Source organism: Palaemon carinicauda, chromosome 6 (assembly GCF_036898095.1).
Source record: "Palaemon carinicauda isolate YSFRI2023 chromosome 6, ASM3689809v2, whole genome shotgun sequence".
Lineage (NCBI taxonomy): Eukaryota > Metazoa > Arthropoda > Malacostraca > Decapoda > Palaemonidae > Palaemon > Palaemon carinicauda.
In genome coordinates, this window is record NC_090730.1 from 19,688,581 (window position 1) to 19,701,080 (window position 12,500).

The following is a 12,500-nucleotide window of genomic DNA, read 5'->3' on the forward strand; positions in this document are numbered from 1 at the left end:
AGGCGGGAGGGGAGTTGGATTACTTGGGGGAGGAGGGATGGTAGGGAAGTTGGGATACCGGGAGAAAGGAGGGAGGGGAGTTGGTTTACGGGGGAAGGAGGGAGGAAGGTTTGGCTTGCGGGGGGGGGGGGGGAGGAGGGAGGAAGGTTTGGCTTGCGGGGGGGGGGGAGGGAGGGGGATTGTGATTACGGTGTGAGGAGGGAGGGGGTTTGCCTTACGGGGGGAGGAGCGAGGGGTGTTCGGTCTACGGAGTGAAGGAGGGACGGGGGTGTTTAGTCTACGGGGTGTAGGAGGGACGGGGGAAGTTGGGATAACGGGGGGAGAAGGGAGGGGAGTTGGATAACAGGGGAAGGAGGGAGGGGATGTGGAACAAACCTTACGGGTCAGAAATGAAGGAAACATAAAACTTGTTTTTTCTTTGAGAATGGAGTTATTAGGGCTAAAGAAACTGAGTTAGGAAAGTAATTTAGAAGCCTAATAACACCGAGGAGAACCATGTCTAGGAAAAGAGTTCATAGACAATGATACAGTTAGAATTTAGTGTCCAATATCTCAAGTATATATATATATATATATATATATATATATATATATATATATATATATATATATATATATATATATATATATATATATATATATATATATATAGATAGATAGATAGATAGATAGATAACATGTCAGATGTACGGTATCCGTTTTAAGTAGTTTAGCAACGATCCAATTCTTTCAAATCATTTTAAATGTGCTCACGACCGAATAAACAAATGAATTTTCAATTGTTTTTCATGGAAGCAAAAAAAATGAACATGTAATTACCCGAGACATTCCAAATCTCTTAGTCTAGGAACTTATCATCTCCTCCTACGCCTATTGACGCAAAGGGCCTCGGTTAGATTTCTAGGACCTAGGTGACGTTTATTCAAGATGGAATTTGCAGATAGTTTTGATTACGAGTAATGTTTACCAGGCTCAGGACGGCATAGGAACCTATGTTGCTATGAGGGTACACTCGGACACACTGTTCTATCTAGCTTCTCTTCCTCTTGTTTTGTTGAAATTTTTATTGTTTATATAGGAAATATTTATTTTAATGTTGTTACTATTCTTAAAATGTTTTATTTTTCCTTGTTTTCTTTCTCACTGGGCTATTTTCCCTGTTGGAGCCCCTGGGCTTATAGCATCCTGCTTTCCCAACTAGGGTTGTAGCTTAGCATTTAATAATAATAATAATAATAATAATAATAATAATAATAGTCAGGGCCACCTATTCTAGGTTGGTTTGCTGTGAGTGATCAAACAAAAATCTCCCACCATCGCCAATCTGCGGTTAGCCAGCGTGGTGATGAAAGCTGTCGAAAACCCAGACCTGAACAGCGACATGTCTGAGACCTTTGTCCTGCAGTGGAATAGAAATGGGTTGCATTTGATTTTGTTGTACATATGTATGGATATATACGTAAGTATATATGTATATATATTCATATGTATGTCTGGATACATATATCATTATTACTATTATTATGATCGAGAGAGCTAGTTGAGAACTTGGTAACTAATCTTATGGAAAAAAGATATGCTAGGAACATCATAGTTAGCAATTCTCTCACATCTCTGTTTGAATACGAAGTCTTACATATGGATGGATGGCGAGACTTCATCAAAGGACAACAAACCGTACCTGAATATCACTTCCATTTCCATCACAGTTGGATGTCCAATATGCAAAGTACCCCTATGATTCCACGCCTTCACGGGCTGCGACTACACCTCTGCGTCTATTCAAAATGCAAAGTAAGACTATTTCTAAATGTTGAAAGACACTGCTGCTCAGAGGGCTTTTCATTAATTTCTACTGGACAGCTAACAGTTAACTCAGAAAATATTTTTGAAAAGCTATCAGAATATCAGATTTTTTTTAACGAAAACCTTTACAGCAGAGATGTATGGAGCAAAGGGGAAATCCTCTCCCTCTTTGAATGGGTATCGTTATGGCTTGTCAAAAAGATCTTGACCTAGAATCCCTTTTTTCCCACTCACTCTAGTGCCTCTCAATGTGCAGTGGAAATGGTATAATGGTAAAGACATCTGAATTGGTAACGCTACAAGGTTTTTGATAGGGCTTATTGACCAAAGGCTAAAAGGAAGAATGATCTTGAAAAATTGAGGGTCATTGATGGTAGTATACTCTTTCCCTTTGAACAAGAATTATTCCAACACACCAAAAAAGCTTTATTTGAAGCAAAAGTGTGGGCTCTGCTACTGCCCCAGAGATGTTACAGCATCCTTCTGCAGAGGAGGGATGGAAATTGAAGGATGGACATTACGAGTCCATTTGGTTTGAAGGTTCTGAGTTCCCACATTCATTGATTCCTTAGAAAGGTGACCTTCATGAGGACAACTTTGAGATTTCATACATAGATGCATAAAGCTGTGTCTCTCCCGAAGAAGAGTAAACATTGACTTTTAAACTGATGGTCTAAATGTGTAGGATATGTGGCTAAAAATCTTATTTCCATTGCAAATTTACCCTTTCTTGAATTCAGCCAACACAATATTATTTTTATCATTTAGTAACTACACCTCTTTCAAATAGTAATGAAGTCTGCATCTCGCATGTTATACCGTATAACATAATTCTAGGAATATTTTGATCAAGGTGCTTTTTTTAAAGTGTCTTACCACCACCATTTTTTTTCTTAAGTTCATTTATACGTCTAGTGAGATGTAGTACTTTGCAATAAAGTAAGTTTTAATTAAGCACCTTTTATGATCAATAAAAGCTTAATTAGGGATAATTAATATTTTTCTTAATCAGCCTTGCCACCAATGAAAATATTCTTAAATTGGAGTTTCTATTCTTTGAATATATCTCTATAAATTGTTATGAAATGAAGTCATCAGCTCACATGATGATTAAAAAAATATTTGGGTGCATTTTGGGCGTATTTTGGCTGTGACCTCTAACCACGCCCACTACTTGCTAAGTTTAAGAATTGGGGTTTTAGGACCCCTTGAGCCTGACAAAAATTTTGGTAATCCAAAAGCATCGGCACCTTTTAAGCTGAATAATAATCACTTAACTCCTGCACTATCTTCAATTTTAAAAACAACAAACTAATTAGTTAAAATATTTTGTTTTAAATCGCTCAATCATAGCTAATATTATAATAGAAAAAAATAAAATCCATTTTTATTAAGAAGAAAAAACATAATTTAAAAGGCATTTAATTCTTCTGTTCTTTCTTACAGGCGATTGTAATATTTTGTTTTAAAAAGTACAATCCTCTCTAATACTATGATATAAAAAAAGTAATATACATTTTGATTAAGAAGAAAAAACTATAATCTAAAATGTAATACTATGATATAAAAAATTAGAATCCATTTCTATTAAGAAAAAGAAGCTATAATCTATAATCTAATACTATAATATAAAAAGAAAAATCCATTATGATTAAGAAAAAAACTATAACCTAAATATAATCTATAATCTAGTACTATAATAATAAAGAAATAAAATCTATTTTGATTAAGAAGAAAAAAACTATAATCTAAATATAAACTATAATCTAATACTATAATATATATATATATATATATATATATATATATATATATATATATATATATATATATATATATATATATATAATATCCATTTTGATTGCGAAGAAGAAAACTATAATCTAAACATAATCTATAATATAATACTATAATAAAAAGAAAAAAAAATGATATGGTATAAAAAAAATCTATCATCGAAAATGTATTTCATTCTTCTGTTCTTTCTTACAGGCGGTCGGTTGCTTGAGGAATACGCTCGAGGAGGAGGCAAAGAGGTGGAGAGATTGATCCTCGAAGAATTCGGGGTTTTCATGTACAATCACGGGAGAGGAAAAGAAATTACCAGGACGGAATATCTCAAGTGGAAATATCGCAAAATTCCGAAGGATCAGGTGGGAAGGAGGAAAGAGGAAGGAGGAAGGAGGAAGGAGGAAGGAAGAGGATTGAAGATTAGGATATTGCTTCCGTGTGTTACAGGGCACGTCTTCTCTGTCTCTGTCTCTGTCTCTATATCTGTCTCACGCTCTCACTCTAGCTTTCCTTTTTTTTGTTTATGGTCTTTCTCTTTCATACACCATCTCTCTCTCTCTCATTCTCTCTCTCTCTCTCTCTCTCTCTCTCTCTCTCTCTCTCTCTCTCTCTCTCTCTCTCTCTCTCTCTCTTATCTTTCCTTTTTTACCTCATTTTCTTATGAAGTTCTCTTTTGCGTTCATTTATTTACTCTCTCTCTCTCTCTCTCTCTCTCTCTCTCTCTCTCTCTCTCTCTCTCTCTCTCTCTCTCTCTCTCTCTCTCTCCCTCTCTCTCTTATTTTTCCTTTATTTATCTTACTTTCTCTTACTTTCCTTCGCTAAACTCTCTCTCTCTCTCTCTCTCTCTCTCTCTCTCTCTCTCTCTCTCTCTCTCTCTCTCTCTCTCTCTCTTATCTTTCATGTATTTACCTTATTCTTGTAGCTTTTTCTTACTTTCATTTGTTAAAGATCTCTCACTCTCTCTCTCTCTCTCTCTCTCTCTCTCTCTCTCTCTCTCTCTCTCTCTCTCTCTCTCTCTCTCTTATTTTCTTATATTTACTTATTCTTTAGGATATTCTATCTAACTTTCCTTCATTGAGTCTCTCTTTCTCTCTCTCTCTCTCTCTCTCTCTCTCTCTCTCTCTCTCTCTCTCTCTCTCTCTCTCTCTCTCTACCTTAAACTTGTAGCAACTTCTCTCTTACTTTCATTCATTTCAAAAGATTATCTTACTACTGCAAACAGGTTTTGCTGGGCTCGATATCTTAAAAAAACGATTTGTTATTTTCAATTTACTGTCAGTATCGTTTGTAGTTACTTTTAATCCTGTAAATATTTATCTTACATGAAACTAAATATAAATTTTCTTGGCATCTTGTTACAGACATAACATATTGTACTGTTTTTTTGTTCTCAGAACTTTTTTGCTGACGAATTTTATGTATGTATGTATGTATCTATCTCTCTATCTAAATATATATATATATATATATATATATATATATATATATATATATATATATATATATATATATATATATATATATATATATAGTATATATAATATATATATGTATATATATTATATATAATATATATATAGTATATATATAATATATATATGTATATATATATATATATATATATATATGTGTGTGTGTGTGTGTGTGTGTGTGTGTGCGTGTACTATGAAAATCCTATGAATTCATAAATTAAATTATATCCTTATGCCATCAGCAATTGGAAAACTTTCGCCTTAAATGGGAAAGAAAGAGACGAGACTGGATAGAAATAATTGATATTATCTTATGAACTGGGGAGAGTTATGCCATGGAAACCGAACATATTAAGCAGTAAAGTATCAATTTGTTTCCTCAGAATAAAAAAAAAAAAAAAAAAAACAATTAAACGTAAAATCTCAGAGCAGATGCTATATTTCACCTTCTATTTTAGTGAGATTAATTCATCTTTGTGCTTATTGAATTCATTAACTATCATAAAGGGCTATTTCTATTATGTTAACACAAAAATTATTCATGTTATAATTGTTAATTTCCTTTGAGTCATGCCCATGCCATCTGTTGTGGGCGTGATTTACGGTATACATGGATAGAAACAGCTCTTACGTATGATGATCAACTTCACATTCTAGTTAAATTATGCTTTATCAAATTATAACGCCAACTTAAAAGTTAAAGGTGTCGGGTTTAGGTTCCAGTTTCATCAGAATAGAGCCTCGCCATAACGTCAGCCGAGCAAACCCAAGCCCCCACTGTGGTGCCCTACCACAGCAGTGGCCTCCCCATTCAACAGCATTAACTCACGGTCCCGGATCTGGGATCGATGTGCCCCCCGTGCAAATGCTAGGCAAACATGTTACCACTGTAGTAGCCAAGAGGTTATACCTAAAACAGAAGGCCATTCTTGTTTTTCCTGTTTAGATAATGTAATATTCGTAATATTTTTTGCATAAGAAAAAATTATCTTTTGTAAGGGATTCATTTTCATTTATATAACCAGGTTGGGCTGTGGCACCCTAGCAGTACCAGCTGAACTCGGCTGAGTCCCTGGTTAGGCTGGAGGAACATAGAGAGTAGAGGTCCCCTTTTTTGTTTTGTTCTTGTTGATGTCGGCTACCCCCCAAAATTGGGGGAAGTGCCTTTGGTATATGGATGGATAACCAGAATTAAATGGAAACCGGATAAAATGTTACCCTTTTATGTTGAAAGATATTATTTTTCAAGTAATATAATCATTCTCTAACAAAAATATCATTTCTATCGTATGTAACACTTAACAGCAAAAGAGTTTGGTCTCGAATTTGCCAACCATTTGATTAAATTAAAGGCATCAATGAATGTTTAAATGAACGACACATTATACAAAGAATATTTCATTTTCATTTTTATGTCAAAGTAAGGTTTTTGATAGGTATCATACCTTAACTATTTTTATGATATTTATTTCGGAACTATGATCTCTTATACAGGGTATTTAGAATTGGAGTTTAACTAAAGATTGAAAAGAAAAAAAAGAAAAAAAAAAAAAAAAACAATGGCTACGTAAAATTTGAAATCGAATCGCCTAAAATTACATATAAGAGAGATTACTCGAGTGCCATATGTGGATGAGATCATGGTGAGGGGTAGATGTAGATGGTTTAGGCATGCTCTACGCACTCCCCAAGATAGATTAGTTCACCAAACTTTCAGCTGGGCTCCATAAATCCCTAGAAGAGTTGGAAGACCCAGGCCTACATGTCTTAGGACTATGAAGCGTGAAGTCGGAGATGATAAATGGAGAAGTATTGAATTAAAAGCTCTAGATAGAGACGACTAGCGAAATCTAACCGAGGCCCTTTGCGTCAATAGGCGTGTTAGATGATGATGATAATGATGACTTATGAGTGCCACTTTATTCCACAAGTAATCATATAATTATATAGGATATGAAATAAAATTACTGGACGATGTATTTTTAGATATATCGAGTGCCAATCGTTATGCCAGCTGACTGAGCACACCTGGCTTCAAAGGGTCTTTCTTCTATTTGGGAATTTTTGTTTTTACAAAGTCGACCAAAAAGCTTTTTTTTTTTCTTTTTTTTTTTCTTAGTGTGTGTGGTGGTGAGCAGTTATGTGATAGAGCGAGTGATTTCCACCTACGAGGGATTTCAAAGGGAAAAAGGTCAAGAAAAAGGGAAAATAATAGAAAATCTCTCTCTCTCTCTCTCTCTCTCTCTCTCTCTCTCTCTCTCTCTATTATATTTTTCTCTATTTAACTTAATTTTTAGGACATTCTCTCTTACTTTTATTCATTTAGTCTCTCTCTCTCTCTCTCTCTCTCTCTCTCTCTCTCTCTCTCTCTCTCTCTCTCTAAAAAAAGAAAAAAAAAATGAATAGATAAAACAAAATAAAGTAAATACAAAAATAATCTAATATATATATATATATATATATATATATATATATATATATATATATATATATATATATATATATATATATATAGATAAATATATATATATGTATGTATATATGTATATATATACATATATATATTTATATATATGCATATATATGTATATATATATATATATATATATATATATATATATATATATATATATATATATATATATGTGTGTGTGTGTGTGTGTGTGTGTGTGTGAAATAAAACAACGATGTGTAAAAAAAAATAATCTTTATTCGTACTTGCGGACAGTCTTCACTGTTAAGGATAATCTTACTCCAATCAATCGCAAATGTAACATTGCTTTATCCTCCAAGATAACTTTGATCATTCTGAAGAAGAATTACCATTTCATTAATAAGGTGACATAATAATCTTCCAAGAATTTTTCGTTTTATATGAGTTTAATAGTTACCTGATGAGATGAAAGGGCTTGAAATTAATCATAAGGTTTCATTTTGAACCACGTTGTACAGGTTACCTTCATCTCATTAGATTTCCAGGTAAACCACTGTAATTTTAGGTTTCATTTAGCTCGCATTACATTTGACCTTATAAAATATTTTAATTCTCCCATATTTACTAAAACGTCTGACAGTCTAAAATATAATTTGATTTATGAATTTTACGGTTTATTTCTAGCTGGCTTTATGTTTGATACCATCTCTTTTGAATAATTTCCCTAAAATCGACTTGCCATAGAAACTAACAGAAAAGCGAAACTTATCTTATAAAACTTGAAATATTTCAGCCCTCTCACACTTACAAAAACGGTGGACTGTCTAAGATATTTAATCTGTGAATTTTATGTTTTTTTTTAGAACTGGGTTTATGTTTAATACCATTTCTTTTGAATAATTTCCATAAATTCGAATATCCATAAAAACTAACAGAAAAATGAAACTTATCTTATAATAACTTAAAATATTTCAACTCTCTCATACTTACAAAAACGGTGGACTGTCTAAAATATCATTTAATTTATGAATTTGTACGGATTAATTCTAGCTGACTTTATATTTAACACTATCTCTTTTGAATAATTTCCCTAAAATCGAAATGCCATAAAAACTGACAGTAAAACGAAACTTATCCGATAAAAACATCATACATTTCTTCCCTACCTCAACTTAAACCTAAACTACAAATTAATATTCCTAAAACTATTATATTTAACATTGAATAAAGAAGAAGGGAACTCGGGAGAGATAACATTTCACGTTTCATCAAGGAATAATTTCCCTAAATTTGAATTCGAGTCCATGAAAACAAACAGAAAAACGAAACTTATAGCATCCTTCTTTTCCAACTAGGGTTGTGGCTTAGCTGATAATAATAATAATAATAATAATAATACTAATAATAATGATAATACTAATATCGTGGTAGGAGACCCTCTTTTAGGCAGGTTGAGTTAAAAGTAATGGCTGCATCGGCAGAGTTTATTTTCTTATCCAATTTTTCTATTTTCCGGATAATTCTCTTCTCTAGAGCGCTGCAATCAGCCAGCAGACTTGAAAAATTCATCAGTCGGGTGAATGACAAAATCGGGAAGACTTTTCAAGTATATTCTCACAAAATACAAGTAAAACTTTTGGTACAAAATAGTAAAAACTACGACGCGTTTCGAGGATAAGTCCTTCCTCATCTTCAGGTAGAGAGTGAGGTAGATGCTGCAGTCGGGTGGTATTTATACCCAGGATCAGGATTACAAGTAAAAGGGCTGGAATTTTCATTGGTTTTCATTGGTTGATCGGAGCTGATATGGTATGGTGCCTGGTGTACGATGATCTCGGCCGGGAATACCAGTCTGTGACGTCATCGGGGGACCTGAGTTTTGATTGGCTGAGGCGCGCTCTGAGCCAGCCAGGCTGCTCTCCCGCTCAGAAAAGTGTCCCACGTGGCTGAGATCATTTCCTACTTCGGCGTCAAAATTCGGGTTTCTTGATGTATCAATACGACGGCTTGATGGTAACAAAAACATCTCTTGGGTCGTATTAAGGGTGGGTTTATCTCGCTGTATCAGTAGAGCTTCTAGGATGCGTAGACGTCGACCATCTGGGGCGCTACCAATAATCTTGGTGTTACTGACAATATCAGCTCGACAAATAGGGGTGTTATGTCTTTGTAGGGCATGATTCTTTATAGCCCCTTGCTGTACGTGGCAAGAAATTCTCTTGGAAAGACGCATAGTTGTCATGCCAATATAATTTCCGGGACAACCACGGATAGGGCATTGATATGCATAGACAACATTCGTCTTCTTTAAGAAATCCTGCTCTGGGGGCGCTGGGTTATTCTTCATAATAAGGCTTTTCGTCTTGGCCGTTTGGTAATATATAATGAAGTCCAATTTCTGGGTGTCTTCAGTAGGGGATACATTATTCTTGATGATTTCTTTCATTGCCTTCTCGTCTTGCAGGTAATTCGGATGCATATGTCCTTTGTAAAATAGCTTGATGTTATTGCTACTGTCGATTCTCTCGGCGGAGTCGGGTTCGTACCACTTGTCTACTGCTTTCCTGACTTCCTTTTGGACGTGCTTATTGGAGAATCCATTGTTGACAAGTACTTGGGATATTCGGTCCAGTTCCTTGTGTGTGTCGCACCAGGTGGAACAGTGCGACAGGGCCCTCCTGACGTAAGCCTTGATGGTAGAACTCTTATATCGGGTGGGGCACTCACTGTCTCCATTCAAGCACATGCCTAGGTTAGTGGGTTTGGTATACACTGTGGTCCGAAATCCATTCTCCGTCGAGGTGACTAGGACATCCAGGAACGGGAGGCGATTATCTTGGCTGTGTTCGAGGGTGAAACGGAGTACACTATGGTCCTCAAACATCTTCCTCAAAGTCTCGATTTCATCACTTGATCTCGCTTTCACAAAGGTATCGTCTATGTACCTAAAGTACAGGAAAGGGGCATTCTACACGGGAGAACACTCTCTCTTCTACAACTCCCATGTAAAAATTCGCGATAGGACTCCCAGGGGTGAGCCCATCGCTACACCATCCTTCTGTAAGTAGGTATGCCCTCGATGGGTGGTAAAGGGGGCCCTCTTCGTACAGATGGCTAGGAGGGTCCGAAGGGCTGGTTCAGGGATGTTCAGAGATGGTGTAGAGTCGTCCCTATAGACCCTATCTGCGATAAGGTCTATGGTTTCGTCCACAGGCACGTTTGTGAATAAAGACTCTACATCCATCGATGCAATAACTCCATCACACGTAGAGTCCTTAATTTTATCCAGGAATTCAGTGGATGAAGCTACACAGTAACGATTTGGAATGTAGGGGGTCAGGATCGCATTCAGTCGTTTGGCAAGCTGGTAAGTCGGATTAGGGCATTGACTTATAATGGGGCGTAGGGGGTTTGCCCTGCTTGTGGGTTTTCACATTGCCATAAAGGTAGCCCGGCCAGAAATCCCCTGAAATAACTGGTAGGTGCATGGCATTGTTTGCTGCATTCACGGCCTCGATGGTTTTGTTAGCCTCTTTCTTGATTTCTTCGATAGGGTTTCTAGAGAGGCGCACAAATTTTGAGGAATCAGCCAGGATGTCGTCGAGTTTCTTGTGGTATTCCTCTGTGTCAATAAAGCACAAAGGCAGCAGTCTTGTCTGCCCTACGAACAGTAACACCAGCAACCTGCTTAAGTTCCTTGGCAGCTGCCTTCATATCCTGGGTGACGATACCACTGGTGTAACGACCCCTCTCAGTGAGGGCCTCAGCAAGAAGCAAGGGCTGGAGGGCATCAAATAGTCCGCAGGGTGCCACGATCTTCAAGGGCGAGGATTGAGTCAAGTAGCAGCTCGACCTCGAGGCGTTTATCAGTGGGCCCACTGATAAACGCCTCGAGGTCGAGCTGCTACTTGACTCAATCCTCGCCCTTCAAGATCGTGGCACCCTGCGGACTACTGATGCCCTCCAGCCCTTGCTTCTTGCTGAGGCCCTCACTGAGAGGGGTCGTTACACCAGTAACGGCTTGTTACCATCAAGCCGTCGTATTGATACATCAAGAAACCCGAATTTTGACGCCGAAGTAGGAAATGATCTCAGCCACGTGGGACACTTTTCTGAGCGGGAGAGCAGCCTGGCTGGCTCAGAGCGCGCCTCAGCCAATCAAAACTCAGGTCCCCCGATGACGTCACAGACTGGTATTCCCGGCCGAGATCATCGTACACCAGGGCACCATACCATATCAGCTCCGATCAACCAATGAAAACCAATGAAAATTCCAGCCCTTTCACTTGTAATCCTGATCCTGGGTATAAATACCACCGACTGCAGCATCTACCTCACTCTCTACCTGAAGATGAGGAAGGACTTATCCTCGAAACGCGTCGTAGTTTTTACTATTTTGTACCAAAAGTTTTACTTGTATTTTGTGAGAATATACTTGAAAAGTCTTCCCGATTTTGTCATTCACCCGAACTGATGAATTTTTCAAGTCTGCTGGCTGATTGCAGCGCTCTAGAGAAGAGAATTATCCGGAAAATAGAAAAATTGGATAAGAAAATAAACTCTGCCGATGCAGCCATTACGATAATAATAATAATAATAATAATAATAATAATAATAATAATAATAATAATATTATTGATAATAATGATAATAAAATAATAATAATGATAATAATAATGACAGCAATAATAATAATAATAATAATAATAATAATAATAATAATAATAATAATAATAATAATAATATTGAAAACCAAATGGACTAACGAATTCCTTTCCAAAACTCCAGATGGTCGTCCAAATGGAGACGAAGAGTCCATTTAACCCTCTCAACAAATGGGCCGATCACGAGGCCTGCTGGCAGATGCAGTTCCGTGGTTCCTGGGCGAGACTCTTCTTCACGTGCTTATCATGTGTGACACTAAGGCGCACACCAGGGTGGCCAAGATCCTCCTCAAATGTTTCCCGAAATTGGCCGTCGACGTCGTTGAAGGAGAG

The 12,500-nt window shown here is 36.6% G+C and overlaps 1 protein-coding gene across 1 annotated transcript in view; it reads left to right on the plus strand.

The window, feature by feature from the left end:
• The window catches only part of iav (transient receptor potential cation channel subfamily V iav), a 94,957-nt gene that overhangs the window by 16,252 nt on the left and 66,205 nt on the right, over window positions 1-12,500 (plus strand). The window contains 3 exon segments of the mRNA XM_068374607.1: window positions 3,799-3,959; window positions 12,292-12,379; window positions 12,382-12,500. The exon segment at window positions 12,382-12,500 is cut by the window's right edge and continues 10 nt beyond it. Coding sequence (XP_068230708.1) covers window positions 3,799-3,959; window positions 12,292-12,379; window positions 12,382-12,500 — 368 coding nt within the window.